At 45.8% G+C, this 21,691-nt stretch overlaps 1 protein-coding gene across 2 annotated transcripts in view; it reads left to right on the forward strand.

Moving 5' to 3' along the window:
- The window catches only part of CIAO1 (cytosolic iron-sulfur assembly component 1), a 153,396-nt gene that overhangs the window by 91,184 nt on the left and 40,521 nt on the right, over window positions 1–21,691 (forward strand). For both annotated transcript variants that reach the window (XM_086943333.1, XM_086943334.1), the window contains exon 5: window positions 8,048–8,136. In XM_086943333.1, coding sequence (XP_086799459.1) covers window positions 8,048–8,136 — 89 coding nt within the window. The remainder of the gene's footprint in view (window positions 1–8,047; window positions 8,137–21,691) is intronic.

Raw genomic sequence — 21,691 nt, forward strand, 5'->3', positions numbered from 1 at the left:
CCAGAGCTTTTCCTTGTGTTTCTTTTTTTTACTCCCACGCATTTCATTGACCATTGCGTAAAGGCTTCCACAAAAGAAAGCATGCAAATGGCCAAAGGCTCAGGTATGTCCCGCCTTATCTTTAAATGTCCTCCCCCATAGCCTATGTGTCTCAGGAGCGAGCAGCGGCGCCATCTGTTGCCAATTATCGCGCCTGGGCTTGTTTACATTTGCCTGTCTCACTGTCGCGTTAATTGGAAATATATGGCGTTCACCTTTGCAGCCGTGCGTATCTTTTTAATTTTAACTTTAATGCCTATTCCCCCCTCCCACCGCTCGTCAGGAAAGTACTTGATATCCAGGTCTCTGCTGTTGCTAATCTCCTGTTTAGTCTATCCTTTCCTCAATTGCTCTCTCTTCCTACATCTCCTCCTCCTCCCTTCTCCATACCGCATCTTTTACATTCTAACATCTCCCTCCTTTGAGCTTTCTTTACTTCTTCAGTGTTAGCTTCTTTTCAATTTCGCCCCCTCAGCAGTTCACTAGATCTCCCACCTACAGCTTTCCCCTCCCCAGCTGATGCCTGCTCCTCCCTTACTCTCCCTTCTCCTGCCCGAACCTCCTTCCCCGCTTCTCACGCTCACACTTTCCTCTCTGTTCTGTGCTCCAGTTTCTAGCTTTCGCTATAAATTAAACATTTCTCTGTGCCGGGGTTGGACTGCGAGTTGTTTTTATTTTCGCCTTGAATCCTAATGAAGACTCTGGGGATGGGGGCTTGGGTGCCTGATGTGCGCTCCTCTGACGTGCCCTGAGTATCCACTCGGGCAGCCTGCGAGCACGAGTAGGGTCCAATCTGCTACTCTTGTAATTTACAAGCGATGTTAGTGGGGGCGTGCGCCTCGTGGGGCCAGGTGGCAAAGCTTGGGATGGCAGATGAGATTCTCCTCCAACGAAGCGTCCTGTTAGCTGAGGTCTTCCTCAGAGAGAGAGAGCCCTGCCAAGTGCCACCCCGCCCCTGATCGCAAGTCCTGGATGCATTTCCCTCCACATTAATCTTTAATCTTTATTCGTGTTGGATCAGAGACAATGACCCGTGGTACCTTGTGGGATTGAAATAATTTGGACAAAAAGCCTGTATAAAGGTTATATGGCCAATGTGAGCTTCTGCAAGTCCTGCAGAGGTTTGTATGATAGGCAGGTCACACTTTTAGATCCTCCCTACGGTGCTGCGCAGAGAGCGAGCCATTGAGCTGGCTAATAAGAGCTGTTATTAAGCGTCACAAGATAGTTACGTTTTTGCCACCATATAAATGTTTATGATGCCCATTGTATCTTGGTGACGGATAAATCTGTTATAGTTAGCGTGGGTGACTTCCCTGCTGCTCAGCTGGTGTGGGTCTTGGAATTTCTGATGACATAATAGAATTCTGGGTGCCTGGCTTGTGTGGAGTGGCAGTTGATGGCAGGCAGGCTGAGTGGTAGGGAGGCCGCTCCTGGTGGGGTTTTTGTCATCGTTACTTATTTACTTGAAACCTAACTTGGAACTAAGCTTTATTAAATCCAGCGTGTTACATATACCTGGCTCAAGGACTTCCATTAATTACAACATTTTTGGTGACGGAGGATAGGATTGTTTTTAAAGAACCAATTTGTGAAGGAAGAAGACTGTACTAAGGATCTATTATACAAACCTACAATTTGAGGAAGGAAGACTGGAACTAAGAAAATAATAATTTTATTAAATACTGTGAAACATAGAAACGCCCTGGTATGCCCCACCAGTGTCCTATATTGTCTGGACAGCCTGAATAATGGGTGTTTGAGTGTTATCTGCTCTGATCAGAAGTCTTGTGAGTGAAGACTGCGAATGAAGTTGAGGAATCTGCCCACGATTTTCTGAGGAGCCTGATTTGTTATCTTGCTGTCTGGGAATATTTTTGCTTTTGGACAGTCTCCCCTGGTACAAGAGTTTCACTGTGGCGCATCAGGTTTGGCACATTCTGGTTAGCGATGTGTTTAATTTTGTGCCTCAGCCTGTGTTGGGAGCGTCGGACTGTGAATTCTACTTTGTGGGCAGCTTGGCGGGTTGACCGAAGTTGATCTATTGTATGTGAAGGATATCTCATTACTAGGCAAGACTGACTTGTTTGGGCAGTTATCAACTCATGTGTAATATCGGTACAACACCGCTTGTATTAATCCTGCACTGTAATGTTTGGAGGTTCAACTGCTGCTGTGGGATCTAAAGTGAAGACCCTTTGGCTCCCAAGAGGAATTTGAGCGGATTGTTGTGCATATCAGCACCCCGGTGAGCCTTCACACTTTAGTGAGGGGCAGAGTCTATATGCTGCGTGTGTGCACCTACTGTGAGTACTTTGTTTTGCTCATTTTGATGCAGAGTGTGGTTGCGAGTGCTCCATGACAGTTGAGCCGCAGCTACACATTCAAAATGTCACGGATCACGAGCGGTCTACAGCACGCAAACACTGAGCGTGCGCTGTCTTACCTGCCTCCTGCGATCCTCAGTGACGTGTGGCTCATGGCTGTTGTGGACGTTTTTGAGCACGGTGATGCCGCCATCCTGCGCGGCGTCACCGGTGCGTGCAGCCATTTTATGATTGGAGTTTACCCAGTAAGTGTCTTTTGCACTTTCTAGCTGGGATATTTCTTACGTTGAATCCACTCATGACGCATTACAGGGATGATGGAAATCTTCTTGAGTCTTTCTGTCCGGAGGACACAGAACTTTCCCTGCAGTTGTTTGGAGAATTATTCTGCATTGAACTTTCTACATCTCAGCGTTTTGGGTGGCCACAGCAACATCGAGTCCTGTGACAAGTACTCAATTTGGGCAAGGACATCGGGTGAGAGATCGCTCACCAGGGTGAAAGACTTACTAAACACTGTTTTTTGGGGGGGGAAAGTGTGTACATTTTACGCTGACCGTTTGTGGCAGTTTGTGAGGTTGTGGGGTGTTTAGAGCCCCAGTGCTGGATTATCGGAAGGTGTTTTGTTTTTTTCCCACTTTTGTATGAGATTGTGGGGTCAGTTAGTGCCCCTATTCAGGTTTCTAGGGTGAAATTCACTCTATGGTGTAACATGCTTTGGGGTTCTTGTATTCTGCCATGGGGAGGTCAATAATTATTATTATTTTTTTTTCTAGGGAACGTATGCCCTATGGTGTTACGTGTGTTAGGTTGTGGGGTAGTGAGTGCCCTAATTCAGTTTTCTATGGTGGTGAGTTTTTTTTTGGGGTGGTGAGTGCCCGTTGTAGTTTGTTTTAGGGTGGTGAGTGCCCTATGGTGGGGAGTTTATGGGGGTGGTGAGTGCCCCGTGCAGTTTGTTTTGGGGTGGTGAGTGCCCTTTGGTGATGAGTTTTTGGGGTGGCGAGTGCCCCGTGTAGTTTGTTTTCGGGTGGTGAGTGCCCTATGATGGGAGTTCATGGGGTGGCGAGTGTCCCGTGCAGTTTGTTTGAGGGTGGTGAGTGCCCTATGGTGGTGAGTTTTTGGGGTGGTGAGTGTCCAGTGCAGTTTGTTTTAGGGTGTTAATGCCCTATGGTGGTGGGTTTGTGGGGTGGTAAGTGCTTTGTGCAGTTTATTTTATTTCTGGAGGTTTACTAGATTTTCATGCATTTATTGTTATGCTAACTAGTGCCATTTATGCTTGTTTTAATATTTTCCCTGAGGGAGGGGGATGGGCAATGTAAATGTTAAGTTTGAGAATGCATTGCATATATTGGGAGTTAATGTCTTTCTCTTTAGAATGCAATGTAAATGCTTTCTTTTCACAATGCATTGTATATTTTCATTGTATATTTTGATGGCTGTTCACATTTCCTTTCTTCACTTGTGAATTGTTTTTTTCCTAAAGAAGGGGGATATGTTCTAGTTAGCTTGGGGGACTTCCCTGCTGCTCAGCTGGTGTGGGTCTTGGAATGCCTGAAGACATAATAGAATTCTGGGTGCCTGGCTTGTGTGGAGTGGCAGTTCATGGCAGGCAGGCTGGCAGAGTGGCAGGGATGCCGCTCCTGGTGGGTTTTTTGTCATCTTTACTTATTTACTTGAAACCTAACTTGGAACTAAGCTTTATTAAATCCAGCGTGTTACATATACATGGCTCAAGGACTTTCATGAATTACAATAGCCGCCTCGTACTACAGTGTGCTGTACAGTTTGTACAGGGCACGTTTCCGTCCTTTCCATCTCGTAGCCTCCGCTCTGCTGCTCCCGCCTCGGGCCGCACGTCACACAGCTCCATCAGTGCACTTTTGTGCTCAGTGAGTCACCCCTTCTTTATTCAGATGCTATGACCACGAGCTGCTCTAGCAAATCCCCTCTTCTAGCGCCTCTGAGTCTCGGCCCACATGCGCTCTGCCAGTGCAGCACAATGCAATCATGTTTCAACTCTCATATTGTAACAAGTGATGACTTTGTTACCAATAAACGTTAAACCTGACACGCAATATCCTTAAATTCCAAGGATCTAAAAAATATTTTTCTTGTTCTGCCAAACCCCTTTTTAGGTCGAGCCTAGCGCAGCACAGCCAATAGGTCTCATTTTTGGGGCCTTATAAGTATTTAGTTATACAGCACAATATCCTTGGTGCAACAACATCAACTGTTGCATGGCTAAACACTTATAAGGTCCCAAAGGCGAGACCTATTGGCTATGTCAATGCTTGTTCCACTTGGTATGCGGTCTGACACGTCCTGTCTGCGGGTGGGCCGAGATCCACATAGTTGCGCTTAAAGCCAAAATCATCTCATCTAGGGACTTGGGAAAGTAGAAAAACCAGCAGTAGAAGGCTGGAACATGCATTATGGCCTATCTATCTCTAGACTGAATGCACTAGGAAATACTCAAGCCTATTAAAATTAACTGAAAATGGCACACAATTTATGTTAGCTTATACTACATAGTAGGAGCATTCAAGAATGTTCTAATGTGTCCTCTGATAATCCCACTGTACCTCAATCTCAATTGAATGTGACACTCTTCTTTTTTTATGGACATAGTTGATGATATACACTCTGGTGGCAGAGCATGACTCTCCATCCCTCAGGATTTTTTTCCGGTTTAATCATTTCTTGCTTTACTCTCTATTGTCCACGTAGTTAGTTGGACGAGCTGCCTGAGCTCTCCGTATGACCGAATCCCAATTCAAAGACTTTTGGCATTAGCACCACCCCCTTGCTCTAGCCATGATCTTTCTCTTTCCTTCAGTCCAAGGATCTGGTGAAGTACCACTTTGGAAAAAACCTCGGCTGAATCTCTACTTTGTTAACTTCAGGCCCATTTCTCTCCTACCAATGCCTAACAAAATTCTGGAGAGTCATGTCCAAATAATTAAGATACTTCCTTGAAACTGATAAAGCTTAATACATCCTAGGTGACACAAAGACCACCCTTAGCCGCAAAACAGTATTTAGTCTCCCTTTGGTGCGTGTTCTACTTGATTTTCATTTCATTCCTCATGGCATCGGTTTCAGTGCCTTCATATGGCTTGACTTCTCATCGGCGTTTAACAATCTCAACCAACTCATCCTCTGACCGACTTTTCAGCTAACTGCCTTCAGACATTAGCTACATGTCTGTTTTCAGTCCTGCCTCCATAGACTCACCTTTGACTCTCTGTGTTCTGCATTGTCCTGTTACCTCTTCAACATTTATGTTGAGCCTTTGTCAAGCCTCAGCTCATCCCACAGCCTCCATCCTTTGAATGTATGCTGTGGATACCCAGATCCTCTTATACATTGATGGCTCTGAGTATCTGGACTTCTATGGATAATGTATGAGAGAAGGGCGCTCGGGGATGGCCTCCCAGTCATTCAAACTGAATGCTAATAAAACGTAAGTTATGCATTAAAAATGTAGGCTTTACCTTTGATATTGACTATCAGCTAGTATTTCTAGTCAGTATCATTACCTTGGTCTGCTTCTCCTAGCTCGAAAGATTGGAGAACATCCTTTCTTACTTTAATCCTAATAGGAGGAAATCAGCAGTTGCTGCTGTTGTCTGTTTAATACTCGATTATGCAAACGCCCTATATTTGGCAGTCACAAGAGCTCACGTAAAATACTACAGTTCATTCGATAGGCTATAACCAGAACAATGACTCTGCCTTCCAGGTTCTGTCATGCCACACCGTTGTTCTTTGTTGTTTTGGTCAGAGTACAATTCAAGTTTTTTTTACCTGGTTTGTCCTGAGTTCTGTCCCTCTCGTTTGAAACAGTCTTTATTCTTACTCTCGTGACCCTCGCTTCCAGAATGTGAATTTGCTGATGGATTCCTGCTTTTGTGTGCCAGCGATTTGGGAGGCCCATTTCTTTGTTATCTCACTGCCACTTTGTTGAATACTTTTCCACCCTGTCCGAAACAGTCAGGACCTACTCCTTTTCTGGAAAGCTGTAAAGATCTGGATATTTACTAGTTTTATGGTCTATTTCTCTGTTGTGCCCGATGCTGCCTTTAATACCCCTTAAAGGGTTTGAAATCATTAAGTGTACATGTGTGTACAGGTATGTACAGGTATAAATTAACATAACATAACCTTCTGCCTGACTTTTCCCTTTAAAATCACTAACAAGTGCAGTGGTGTAGTTGAGAATGCATTGATTTGTTGAATTAAAGTGTTCTACCAAAACTTGCTGCTCGGTTTAAATAAAGTGATCTGGTAACAGTAGTATGCAAGCGTTAAATGGGTTATCCAGCGTAGAGAAAATAAACCAGTTCTCTTTACCAAGTCCTGCATCTCTAACAATCATCAACTATAGACATTTGGCTTTGTTTGAAGATGCCAGGTGGGGTTCTGAGGCATATTGTGACATTCATAGGATGGCCCTATTATGCCTCCTAGGTTTAAAATACTACACAGAATATACATTCGGTATTTATGAAGCTGACAATTTCACATTTTTCAGTTTCTTATTTTTGCAGCTAGAGTTGATTAACTAAGCTTCCTGGAACCATTCTTTTACTCTGCTGATCTATTAAATGTCTTCATTAACCTGTGTTTAAATGTCCCTGCAGAGTACAGGCAGTGGGTACCGTGAATAATTATGGCTTCACACAGGCTGTTCTAACAAACAGAACTTTAGAATTAACAATATCACCGTCCCGAGTGAAAAGAGTAGCGTCCACGTTACCCCGATGCAACAGCTGAACTCCATTGCTGAGGCTTGTGACACTTCCATAGCTCTCTTGCTTAGCTGTTCCCAAAGCCTGCACTTGCAAATAACTCATCAGTCTTTTCTTGCTGTCCTTCTATCGCCAAAAGGATGTGTCATGAATAAATGCTGCTAGCAACATTTGTTAAGCCAAATCTAGAAAAGGCTTGTGTCCATTAGGTGGAGACCTCTCTTCTGCGAATCCAGTCGATATATACAGATAAGCTCTGCACAGAACCCCACACCTACACTCGAGCACTTACATTTACCATTTGAGGTTTGGCGTCTACAGGCGTTTATAAAACTCTGCTCTTCTGAGACTTGTTGATGGTGTATATCAGTAGATAGCATTCACAGCTAAATCATCAGACACGAACACTTTCTTTGCTCTTGCACTTTAAGGCTCTCTGCAATCGGGTCTGCTTTCTTTCAAACGCACAGGTTTCAAGACACTAATATTTGCCCACATTCATGTAAATGTTAGCAAGAAAGGTTTCTGGTACCCAAAGAAAGGTGTGGCCTGTTTTCAAGCCAAACCCTGACATATATATATATATATATATATCACGGCAGCGTGAACAAGGGTACTTGTACTCGAAACGCGTCGCTGATGGTTCTGTGGGAGACTAATAAACTACATTTGCTGATTCCTGTGGTCCGTTCCTTTCCTTTGTTGGCGTGGAGGCGTGGGTCCCGAGCGCAGAGCAAGCGAAGAAGGAAACTTTGGTATTTGCATATATATATATATATATATATATATATATATATATATATATATATATATATATATATATATATATATATATATATATATATATTCACAGGCAGTCCCATATACCACATTCTTTCTCTCTGATCTGTGCCCTGCCCCCTCTGATCTCTGCTTTCTTCTCTTTTTCAGTGGATGAGGACGATGAATACGAGTGTGTCAGTGTCCTGAACTCCCACACACAGGATGTGAAGCATGTAATCTGGAATCCTCAGCAGGAGGTAAGGCGTGAGCAGACCACGATGGGCTGCATCTGATGTACTTCCTTTAAATCATAGTCTTAGTCCAGAGATTAACAACCAGGCTCCTTACTTATGCCTGCCAGAACATCACAGTTAACTCATCCCTTCAAATTTAAACCTCAGATTGTTAAAACGAGCAGTCCTTGCTCAACTGAGCGGGAGTCCTGGGGTCACAACTAGTTCACTGCTATCAGGTGAGAACCACAGCTGGTGCACCTCACTCAAGTTCACCAGCATCCTGCATTTCACAATTAATGCACATCTCTCTTATACGCCTCTGACTTACTTTTTCACAAGCTGTACACCTCACTCAGTTTTGACCCGTCCCAATTAGTGCATCTTTTTACGTTCAACCTGCCTCATACCTTAGGCCATTCCACTGTACAACACCAGCCACTCAAGAAAGCTCCAAATCCCAAACTATCAGCTGTATCCCTGTAAAGCTCTCAAGACACCTTTAGACACTGCCTGACCTCTCCCAGCTGACATCTATTCCAGAAATTCAGTACAGATCCTGGGTTCACACTTTACATCTTTTTGCCGAGCTTTGTGAAATGTTTCCGATCCACCTTAGCTCTGGCCAGCCGCCTGGAAAACAAGCAGTCTAAAAGTATCACCCCATTTGCAAAGCTCAGTTGGTCAAGAAGGGATTGCAACTGCTGTAGCAAGCAACTTCCGACCCCTCGCTATGAATGCTTCCATTTCCACTCTAGGTAAGCAGAATTCTTGCCCCACTGTGTCCAGTTCAGTAACCAAGCAGGAGAGGCAGATAACTGGGCCATTGTTCTTCTCTGCTGCTGTGAAACTCCCTGCTGCCTTGTCAGCTTTTCAAAGGCCCGAAATGCCTCCAGCCTCCTGACAAACAAACGAGACGTCTTCCAAATAGTGCATGACTTCCTGCAAGCCACTCTCATGCTTGCACCTCCACTCTCAGAGATGCCTAACAAAGTAGGCAGAAGAGATCTCGCAGTGCATTGGCAAACATTTACGAAAGAAGAATACCCCTTCCTATGCAAACTCCAATAGTGGGAAGCTTTCCAGATGAACCAGCTGTAATCTACAGACCAGTTTGATATCTGCTTTGCCCAACAATGCCACCTTGCCCATCCCTCCCTCTAGATCCTCTGCACGGTCAAGCAAAGCATATGATTCTGAGCACGATTCCCTGTCAAACTCATGGTTAATGGAGTTGCTGTCTGGGAACGAAAAATGCTGCATTGTCTCGAGTTCCCTCCTCTCCTGCTCTGGCACTAGACCCGAAGGTGAAACCTTTTTAATCTCTGCAATGGGGGAATAGAAAATGAACCTGCTACACTCCCCAAACAACACCCCTTTTGCATTTTTCCCATCAGTGCCTCTGGCATGTCCTTAGCTGATTTCAAGTTGTTACCCCATGCATTTTCCTTGGGCCCCTTAAGAAGTGAACCCCTTTCTCTTAGCTGGTGGATCACCATCAGTGTTGGAAGTCAATTGCCCCTCCCGGCATCACCTTCTATTACTTCACTTCTTCGCGAATTCCTTATTTATTTATTTATTTCATTTATTTGAACTTATAACGCGCAACAGCTACCCGCAGGGGGTTTCCCAGCGCAAGGGATAGACAAAAGTAGAAAGAAAAGACACAACAACAGTACCATGAACCAGCTAGAGCGACAGGTTTGATCTATTGAAAGAGTAGAGCCTTCAGTTTCCTTAATTCCCCCATTGAAAGAGGTGTCCTTTCTGTCGTATTTGGTGTGCCAGTGGGTACTTGTCCCCTTTCATCTCCATACACTTCAAATTTGGGTGCCCTCCACTACACTAGCAACACTCATGAACATACTTGTAACCCTTCTCAGATTTTCTGAATCCTCCATCGTACAACCAGCAAGCGTTGCTATTTCTTGAGAACTACTGCATCCTTTCTTGCTGTGCTCCTCTGTTTTTTATGCCGCAGCATGAACTGCACGCTCATGCATTTAAATTGGGATTTATGCCCGTGTTTGCGAAACGACCACCAGTGTGTGTGTTTTTTCGGGGTAGCGTGGATCTGTGTGGAAACCGTGGATTAATTGGGCTCCCCGTGAAGGGTTCGCGTTGAAAGAGTATTTTCGTGAGATACTCCGGGTAGGGGTGCTTGCCTTCATTTAAAAGCCCCCGCATTTGCGAGATTTGCCGAATTATTGGGACAACGATTTTGACTGCATTAGTAAATGTATATTCTTTGCCCAAAGTCCTGAAGAGGCCTGAATATTATAGGCTGAAACGCGTCGACTGTTGTTTATTCTGACACCACCAAAAATGTTGAAATTGGATTGAAAAGATGTTTTGTGAGCCTTGAAAAAAGGAAGTGTAAAGCTATTGGTTGCTTCCCAGGCTCCACTAAAATTGGATGTGGTGACCAAGATAAAGGAATAAGGTCGTATAATTGGGGACCATAGATTTCCTTGTACAAATAAATGGGCATTTGAACTAAAAAAACTGTTCAGGAAATAGTTTTGTTGTTCTGGTATGTTTGTTTATATTGTAAATATTGTGTATATTTACATGTCAAATGTGATGAATATGTATATATGTGTATGAAAAAGAAAACAAGTCAAAAAAGATTTATAAATAGTGAAAATTAATTTTCCGTATGAAAAAAGACATGATTTACTAAAAAAGTGATGTAAATCACTTTTTTGTTTGTTGGAATTATTGAATTGTCTAGATAGCGACTAGATGAGTGAATACAAAGTCAATTTGGAGATTGAGTCAAAGGAGTGTTATTTAAAAAAAAACACAGGACATATAATTTTCGGTATCTGTTCTAGTCTAATCTTCATTGAAAATACTACCGTAGGCATCATTTTATTGAGTCAAGTTTAATTCCCAGATGCCTAGTTGGTTTAATGGGTTCCCCCTGTGATAATATTGTGCCCCTCCACCTGAGCAGCCAATCCCAAAGTGCTGGCTAACCAGCCTATCCCAGGCCTCACTTGTGATATTGACGTTTATCTTGACCCACTGGGTCTCGGGAGTCTCCTGTTTTATGCAACTTAAATTCCTGATCGTAGTAATACCAGGTATCACCATTGTGCCTGTCATGCGGTTTCAGGATCTGTCACTGATAAGAGGATAAGTCCTTTTTCAAAAATGACAATTCCTTCCACAAATTTTGCAGCCATGATACTGAATGCTAGGCAAACACAAGGAGATGATGGAGGGAATGCTGAAACTTTTCAGACACTCATCCCCAGTCACAGATCTGGGTTGAATCTAACATCGGTCTTTAGCTCACTTTGCCACCCCAGTTCAGACCTAACCATGTGCATTTCAGTCTTGACCTTGTTCCTTACGGGAACAGTCAAGCCCGAACTGCCAAGCCAAGTCTTCCGTGGACTGAAAACAAGCATCCTAGGACCAGTTTCGGGGTAACACCCCTACTGAGCCACACTAGCTTGAATCCAGTGGCAACATGAGCAAGGAACCTGCGCCAGTTCAATCTGGATCTTGCTAGTGTGCGCCTCAGAGGTTGGTCTGAGGGCCCACCCAGGTGTTGGCCACTTGTGGGTAAGTTTTCAGCTGGCCTTTCCCTGGCAACAAGTCTAACTTGAAAAAATACTCCAATCTCACTACTTTCTCCCTCAGCTCTTTAGCAACTTGCCTGCCCAGTAAACTGTGCTTGCCAGACTAATTCGTAGTAAGTGCCTCCTCTTCCTAGCCAAGCTCCTCATGCCTCAGCAAACTGATCTTGCCCTGCTGCATCACCAAGCCATTCCTCACCATGTTTACTACTCCTGAACATTGGCATTTCCTCCATCCTGCACATTCCAATCATTGCTTAGGGACTCCCTGCTCTTTGTACCTTCCAAGGCTGCCACATGCATCTGCAGCCTCTCCTTCATGCTACCTGTTCCCTCTTCCTCTTATATCCTTTCCTCTTCCCTGCCTCCATCTTGCTGCCTAGTACTACTCCTGGCTGATTCCCCTTTTCCTCCTAACCTCATCACCAATCTCTTCTTCCACAGCCTGGCTCCTGTTCCTGCTGATTCCACACACCCTCATCACCAAGCAGCTTTTTAATTCTGAGGTATTACTCCTGTACCTCACTATCCTCTTTTGCTCCCTGTGATGTTCCCCATCCTCAGCTACTCAACCTCTCATCTTGTATCCCCTGCCAACTTCTTTTTTTTCCATTTTACTTGCATGGTCCCCGTTGAATCCGTATTCCTTGCCTTTCCCATCTGCCGCCATCCCCTCATCCTTTGCTTTTTCCTGCCTTTCATCCGCCCTCCTGCCTCCTCGCCTTCCCCGTCTGCCTTTCTCCCTATCAGACCCGGGTTCCCCTTCCACTGCACCAGTTGCCCAGGTTTCAGGTCCATGTACTGAGCCGATGCCTCCATTGTCCACCCAACCTATTTTCCATATCCCTTATCTACTAACCTACCTTTGCCTGCCTTCTGCTGCCACTCTTATCTTGCCTGCTCTTTAGGGGTAATTTGCAGGTCCACTGATTTATTTGATTGTACAGCCGCGAAGATTTTCACATAGTTATACGTTTGCCCCATTTCCCATATAATCTATCATCTGATGCACAATCTGCAGATTTTAATTAAAAACAAATGTAGTTTCTAGCTCAAACAGTTCAGAATTGACTTAAAACCCAGCGATTCATGTTGCCAGGCAGTGGAAGGCCCTTAGCAAAGGTTACTGGTCACCTTTCTCTAGTTTATTGCTGTGTTTGGGTGTTAAACTGGTACTAATGAGTTGCAACTAATGCCCAGATAGTCTTAACAAGTTTAAAAATGACGAAATAATGAATACAATCACAAAATGTGCCACATAATACGCATAATTTGCCTTTTCTTACTGCATAATTTACTCAGCCATGCCGCATAATTTGGCCCTTCCCTGCCGCATAATTCCAGTGGCACTGGTTATTTGAACTTACCCATGTGTTTTTTGGGGGTGGGGGTCTTCCAACAACTGACCCCTTCTCCTCCAACTCTGACTCCCTCCAGCCCATGCCGGTTTCCCTGACCCCTCTCTTGCCAGTCCAGCCTGCTATCTTTACTTATCCCTGCATCTGCTCAAACACCCAACGTTGCAGTTTTTCATCCCTTTCCCAACTGGATCACTCATTTCTTCATGCAACCATGCCATGGACTTATTTAACATTACCATCAGCGCTGCTAAATGGACCCCCGAGCAACAAAGGCTTCATCATACCGTGCCTACAGGTACTACCCCGCCCCACGTCACTAGACCACTTCCCCCCTCCCATTTCCTTCTATACAACTCTGTCCCCAGTTCCCTTCTTGCCTTTTTCAACCAGTCATAATCTCCCTTCATCCTGCACACCACGATTCACAACCACCCCAAGGACTTTCTCTACTGTAAAAGCCTGACCATAACCTAAAACCTCATCCGTTATCCCCACCTTTATACCAAAATATTCCATATTTTCTTGACCTAATGGGTTGTACTGTACGGAATTCGGCAGCCATCCAGGTAGACTTCCTACACTTTGAGGTCACTTGTTGCTATTCTATTGTTATGCATATTGCTACTGATACTTGAGGGGCTGGAGATAGCATGAATCCTGGAATACTGCAGATAGACAAATAGGTAGTCCAAGGGAGTACTAGAAGAGATTTGTGGGTTTGGCTACCAGGTGATTCCCTGCCGCTGGGGCACAACTTTATACACTAGGTCAGATTTTGAAATCCAAAAACCTAAACATTCCACAAACGTAGAAGTAGGACTACTAAGTTGCATCAATCGAGGGGCAAAGATTGACTGAATTAACAGCGTCCCTCAGCATAGAAAACACAGTCCAGCACTAGTGGTAATAAAATGCAGCTTTTACAAATAGTATCATCTATGTTAATTATATTGATTTATGACAAAGGATGCTCAGAAATCCTGCAATGGAGCACATGCAGATTAGCTTCCTTCTATGTTCAGTTGTTCCCTCTCTGAAAACCAGGACATCTGCTTATTTGTGCTGGAACAGAAGGTGAAAAACCAGACGTCTAACAAATTCGAGGCGCCTGATCACACTATCCTTTAACTAATCCTCGTTTACCTGTCCGCCCCATTACACAGAAAACTACAGCTCTCACAACACACATGTTTGCTAATTGAAAAAAGAAAAACTCTGCACTAGCCCCAGATTTCCCTAAGCAACATGTTGCTCTCTGTAGCTGATTGTGAGGAGGGGCTGAACGTGCCGGTCACGGAACCCTTCTGGTTGAGGCTTCAGGCATCGGCTTGAAGCTTGAGGGAGGTCGGTGATCACCAGAACCCAGGTCAGGATTGCTGGGGAGACCTCCTCATGGTGTTGAGCCACTCGAACTCAGGCCATGGGTGTTGAGTGAGAGTGGTGCAGAGTCGTCTGGATCCGGGTTCTATGTTGGAAGTCCTTGCTTGAGCAAATCCGGTGATCACAGGAGACCGAGCCTTATAAGTTGAGTGTAGGGCAGGTTCTTCAGGTTCTGGTGGGCTGCTGGCTACGCAGGGGTTTCTGCTGTAGTCAGGTCGAAGTCGGGACAGGGCGGCAGCCCTTTGAAGCTTCCTCTTCATTGATCTAGCCATTGCTGGGGGAGGAGGCATTACACCTCTGCCCAGGATGGGCTTTGTTTCTGAACCCAGAGAGCGGAGGCTCTCTACGCAGGGGTCCAGAAGCCTGTCTGGTGATGGCAAATGGCACCCATCCATTCAGGAACCACACCAGGGCAGATCGTTTTTCAGGGGGCATCTCTAAGATGCCCTCTGTGTGCATTTTTCATTAAATCCCACTCTGGTATCAGTGTGGGTTTAATGTGCTGAGAAGTTTGCTCTGGTCTGGCTTTCTTTTTTTCCTTCAGTGCATGCCTTAAGTGCGTGATTGTCAAACGCCACTATCTAAACTAGTTTTTTTTTTTTTTTTTGTTATTCACATTCAGCACTGATAAGAAGTGAGGCAATTTGGAGCTTCACTTTAAGATTGGTAAAGTACCTTACTGTGGCATATTCTTTTCTTCTTCCAAGGGCATCCCGGAACCGCACCACAAACTCCTCCATAACCTAAGAAACAAAGAAAGAAAATAAGAATTGTTTTGTCTTCAGTCAACATTTAAGTTTGTCTGTACAAATAGGAGGACATAAATAAAATTAAATTTCTTTACTTACCTTCTTTATCATTAGTTGTTATTACCCATAAACCAACACTGCACTTACAATGTCTAAGAATGAACTTTGACACTGTAGGGGTAGAAGTGCTTATGCAACTGTACCCTCACCTGGGGGCAAGTGCACCCTGCTAGAAGGGTGACTTATCTAGGCCCCAGGCAGTGGGTTGCAGGCATGTCACACAGGGATGTGTGCCATGTCGACTCTTCACTTTTCGCTGCACCAAAACACGCAGCCTGTAATGGCAGTGTGCGGGTTTTAGGGTACAGGGTCGCTAAGGGTGGCACAATAGGTGCTGCAGCCCTTAGAGGCCTTCCCTGGTCACAGTGCCGTTGGTACCCATGGTACTTTTTACAAGGGGCTTACCTGTGGCCAGAGATATACCAATTGTGGGTACAAAGGTACAGTTTTGGGAACGAACACAGAACCTGGGATCTAATTGCCAGGGACATAGGTCACATCGAGTCAAAATGCATCAGATAACAGGCAAAAAGTGAGGGGTATCCTTGCAAGAGGGTCACTTTCCTACTGGACAAACCAGTCATTTTGCCCTCCCAGGGACAGACAGGAGGTTTGCCCCTGGGGGTGCAGAAAGCCCACTGTATGGAAGGAATATATATTTTTCATAAAATAATGGAGTGGGTGTGGCTAATCATAACATCAAGCCCCACCTTCACACCCAAAGCCTCAACAGACTTTCTGCTCTCTCGCAGACTAAAACATTCCATCCCGATGGTAAGTGAGAGTACATTTGATTCTTTTGGATTTTGTTTTTACGTATGGGCCGTGTGAGTGGCTAATTCCTAACATCTTCCCACTTACAATGGTGAATGGCAGCACGTTTTGGGCTTGGTTAGGCTACCACCTGGGAAAACCTACCAGACCCAGACAGTTCTGAAAACTAGACACCCGCTAGTGTCCAGGGTGGTATACTTCATGTGAATCCCACCACATATTGTAACCACAATGTCGTACTAACCTCAAACTTTGACTAAAAACACATCTTTCCCTCACATTTCTGTGAGGAAAACGTCTGGAATCTCCAGGGAGTCACAAATGTCCTACCACCCAGCATTCCCCAAGTCTCCTGATAAAAATGTTACCTCACTTGTGTGGGTGGGCCAAGAGACCTTGACACAAAAGGCCCAAAGCGCTATGTGGAGAAATCAGCAATTGGACTAGCTGTGAGATATGGGGCCATGCTCGCCCACTACCCATGGAAACCTATGAACCTCGAAATTTTTTTAAACTAGACAACCAGGGGATTCCAGGGTGGTGGGCCTTGCGTGGGTTCCATGAGGTTTTCTTACACACAATGCCTGCAAACCACAAACGTTGCCGGAAATCACACATTTTCTATACAGTTCTGTGATGAAAACTTCAGGAATACACAAAATTTTTACCACCCAGCGTTACCCCACCTATGCCTATAAAAAATATTGCAAAAAGAACAATTGATGGACAGAATGCAGAACAATGTCATACATTCACCCAAGTACAGAGATCTGGGCCTGAATCCATAGTTGTTTTACTCCCCATGCCATTCCAGTGTGAACCCAGCCAAATGCAAATTAGTCTTGACCCTGCTCCCTTTGGGAATATTCGTGCTCCCTTTGGGAACATTCTAGCCCAAACTGCCAGGCCAGGTCCTCCCTGGAATGGAAACAAGCATCCTAGGACCGGTTTAAGGATTTCCCCCCTTATCAGCCAGGCTAGCTTGAATGCAGTGACATGGAGAGCATGGGACCCACGTCTGGGCATACCCATCCCACTCGAGGTGACAAATGCAAAAAGAACAATTGATGGACGGAATGTAGAACAATGTCATACATACACCCCGTACAGAGATCTGGGTCAAAATCCATCGTTTTTTCCCTCCCATTGCCATTCCAGTTTTAACACAGCTATATGCAAATCAGTCTTGACCCAGCTCCCTATGGGAACAGTCCTCCCTGGACTGGAAACAAGCATCCTAGGACCGGTTTCAGGGTTTCACTCTTTATCAGCCAGGCTATCTTGAATCCAGTAACATGAAAAGCACGGCACCAACGTCTGAGCAGCTCTAATCCCACTCGGGGTGACTAATGGAAAATGAACAATTGATGGACAGCATGCAGAACAATGTGATACATTCACACCAGTACAGAGATCTGGGCCTATATATTATAAAAATATTGTGCCACCTGTGTGGCTGGGTCTAGTGCCCGTGACCGTAATGGATCAATCCGAGGTCAATGGGAGTCCCATCCCAAGGGCTTCAGCCATTGATCTTGCTTGGTTTGATACATTTCTCTTGTGTAGATACTTTATGTGGAAACAAATGTATGGAGCTCTAAGTGTGTACTACTGCAAATAGCCAAAAAAGGGCTCAGCACCTGAAAGAAGGCGGGGGCAGCAGTTAAGGGGTTACCAAGGACATCTGCATGCAAACTTCAGGTACTGGAGTGGGTGCCAAATTTGCACTGACATACTTCTGCCTCTTTATGGGACAAGTGGAAAGAATCTTTCCCTGGGATGACCAATTAGACGTGTATGCAAAATACATCATTGTGTAATTGAGATATATTGATTGTATTTTGGTAAAGTGACAATGTAGCTAAATCATTTTTCAACAATTTATTGAAACAATGAACCAGAATGACTGCAATTTAAATGTACGTGTCATATCTCCAAAAACAGAATTTCTGTCTTGGACTCGACAATCTGTACCAGAGAAAACCTGAGAAGAACTCTTGCTGTCTCCTGCTACCCTAAACCTACTGTTGTCAACATCCATAAAAGAGAAGTGTTACACATTAGGGGAAACTGTAGCGAAGAAGAGGACTATGTTAAAAACAGGAACTGATTACTCGCCTAACCTAGCAAGGGTACAATTGCCACACAGTTAAAACACAGGAGATCAGCAGAAAAGAAAATAGACTCACCGTCCTAGAATACAGACAGACTAAGGAAGAAACAGAGCTTTCTCCTCTAAGATTTGTCACATATTCTAATGAGGGCCACAACTTAATAAGGAAACCACTGCAAAGGCACTGTTGCTACATCTGCATGACTCCTCGCTTTACCATACACCAAAGACCACAGTTAAGCTTTGGAATGGCCAAAACCTTTTTATACATAGACCAACGAGAAAAAGGTGGATTCAGTATCTGCCACAACTTCTCTATTTGTAAACTTAGTAACAAAAAAAAATTAATGACAAAAGAAGAGCTAAATACAAAATAAGAGAATAGCTTGATTGCACAACATTACATTTTATACATCTTAAAGTGTTAATGTGAACTACGCTATGTTGGCAGCACCATTCTTCCACTGAAAATGAGGGACATTATTCTAACATCCATAAACCTACTCCACGAAAACCACTGTCTAATCCCGACTGCAAATATCACAAACACAACTGCATCTTCTCCTTCTTTGCAATGGAGCAAATAAAGAAACCGTCTATGATGCTATATATTGCGCAGCCCTGTCTCTCCAGAGGTACACTCCTGGTACTTCCTTCTACAATGGCACCCAGCTTACATCTTAGACAGGCACTATTGTTGTATGCACACATGACTGAAGACAGTGGCGTAACGAAACTTAAGGGGGCCCCCCTGCAAACTACATGGAGGGGGCCCCCCTCCCATCCTCCGTGCCGGTCTAGAGCTCTCAGGCCAGCGACCCGCCATACTGCGGGGGATGCGGGGCTATTGTTACACCACTGTAACTAATCCAGCCGTTATAAGTAACACTGGATGGTGGAGTCAAAGGTTGGGCTTAGTCTGCCAGCAGGCTATCATAGGTGGTGGTTCATTCATTACAGGGTCCCTGCCATCAGTACGCCGGGGAAGTTTGCCTAATTCTAGGTGGGTTTCCTGAGGCAGACTCCTGTCATGATATACAACATCGGGCCCACTCATCGTTCAGTTTTGACAAAAGTGCTTCCACTACTCCTTTTCATTTCCGTTTTAAAACATTAGACAATGCGACAATGCAGTATTTCAAAAGCAGATGTAACTACAAAGAGCAAATTTTGATATTACATTTTTATTAGTAGACAATAGCAAGCTTAAGAGGCATTGCATAGCTTCATACACACCGTGACCCCAATTCCATCACAGTCTCTCCCAGTGAGTCAGTCTCTCTCTCTGTCAGTCAGTCTCTCTCTCTCTCTCTCTCTCTCTCATTCAGTCTCTGTCAGTCAGTCTCTCTCAGTCAGTCTCTCTGTCAGTCAGTCTGTCAGTCAGTCAGTCTGCCAGTCTCTCTCTCTTTCTGTCAGTCAGTCTCTCTCTCTCTGTCTCTCTCTCTCTCTCTCTCTCTCTCTCTCTCTCTCTCTCTCTCTCTCTCTGTCAGTTTCTCAGCCAGTCAGTCTCTCAGTCAGTGAGTCAGTCTTCAGTCTCTGAGTCAGTCAGTCTCTACTCTCTCTCCACTCTCTCTCTCTCCATTCTCTCTCTCAACTCTGTCAATTCTATCTCTACTCTCTCTCCACTGTCTCTCTCTCCACTTTCTCTCTCTCTATTCTCTCTCCACTCTCTCACTCTCCCTCTCTCCCTCTCTCTCTCTCCACTCTCTCTCCACTGTCTCCCTCCACTCTCTCCACTCTCTATTCTCTCTCTCCACTGTCTCCCTCCACTCTATCTCTCCACTCTCTCTCCACTCTCTATTCACTCTCTCTCTCCCTCCACTCTCTCTCTCCACTGTCTCTCTCTACTCTCTCCACCCTCTCTCCACTCTCTCCCTCACTCTTTCTACTCTCTCGCCACCTCTCCACTCTCTCTCTACTCTCTCTTTCCTCTCTCTCCCTCTCCACTCTCTCCACTGTCTCCCTACACTCTCTCTCTCCACTCTCTCTCCACTGTCTCTCTCTCCACTGTCTCTCTCCACTCTCTCCCCACTCTATCTCTCTCCACTCTCTCTCTCCACTCTCAACTCTCTCTCTCACTCCACTCTCTCTCCCACTCTCTCTCACAAAGTAGTGTGTGTTGCCATGGGCGTAGGCAGAAATATTTCCATGGGGGGAGGGGGGGGCACATTTTTAACTTCATCACCATCCCCCTTGCACCCTTCTCCCTTCTGCCTTGCACCCTTCTCGCCCTCCCCCTTGCAGCCTTCTCCCCGTTCCCCTTGCCCCCACAACGCTAAGGATGCCTGGCCTCCACCTTGGGGGTGCCCAGGAGTGGACGCCTCACAGGGAAAGCCAGGATGGGTTCCACAGCGGTATTCGTACAAGCGCCTTGAGACCCTTGCGGGTGAGTAGTGCGCTATACAAGTATCAATTTACATTTTACATTTACACCCTGCTCCCCTTCTCCCCTTTGCCTTGCACCCTTCTCCCCTCCGCTTTGCACCCTTCTCCTCTCTGCCTTACACCCTTCTCCCCTCTGCCTTACACCCTTCTCCCCTCTGCCTTGCACCCATCTTCTCTCTACCTTGCACCCATCTCCCCTCTGCCTTGCACCGTTCTCCCCTCTACCTTGCACCCTTCTCCCCTCTGCCTTGCACCGTTCTCCCCTCTACCTTGCACCCTTCTCCACTCTACCTTGCACCCTTCTCCTCTCTACCTTGCACCCTTCTCCTCTCTGCCTTGCACCCTTCTCCCCTCTGCCTTGCACCCTTCTCCCCTCCCCCTTGCACCCTTCTCCCCTTCTCCCCTCCGCTTTGCACCCTTCTCCTCTCTGCCTTGCACCCTTCTCCCCTCGCACCCATCTCCCCTCTGCCTTGCACCCTACTCCCCTCTGCCTTGCACCCTTCTCCCCTCCACCTTGCACCCTTCTCCCCTCCACCCTTCTCCTCTCTGCCTTGGACCCTTCTCCCCTCTGCCTTGCACCATTCTCCCCCTCCGCCTTGCACCCTTCTCCCCTCAGCCTTGCACTCTTCTCCTCTCTGCCTTGCACCCTTCTCCCCTCTGCCTTGCACCATCTCCTCTCCACCTTGCACCCATCTCCTCTCCGCCTTGCACTCTTCTCCCCTCTGCCTTTCACCCTTCTCCTCTCTACCTTGCACCCTTCTCCCCTCTGCCTTGCACCATCTCCTCTCCACCTTGCACCCATCTCCTCTCCGCCTTGCACTCTTCTCCCCTCTGCCTTGCACCCTTCTCCTCTCTACCTTGCACCCTTTTCCCCTCTGCCTTGCACCCATCTCCTGTCCGCCGTGCACCCTTCTCTCCTCCGCCTTGCACCCTTCTCCCCTCCACCTTGCACCCTTCTCCCCTCCGCCTTGCACCCTTCTCCCCTCCGCCTTGCACCCTTCTCCCCTCCGCCTTGCACCCTTCTCCCCTCCGCCTTGCACCCTTCTCCCCTCCGCCTTACACCCTTCTCCCCTCTCCCTTGCACCCTTTTCCCCTCCGCCTTACACCCATCTCCCCTCTGCCTTGCACTCTTCTCCCCTCTGCCTTGCACCCTTCTCCTCTCTACCT

The sequence above is a fragment of the Lissotriton vulgaris genome, chromosome 11 (genome assembly GCF_964263255.1).
Source record: "Lissotriton vulgaris chromosome 11, aLisVul1.2, whole genome shotgun sequence".
Taxonomy (NCBI): Eukaryota; Metazoa; Chordata; class Amphibia; order Caudata; family Salamandridae; genus Lissotriton; species Lissotriton vulgaris.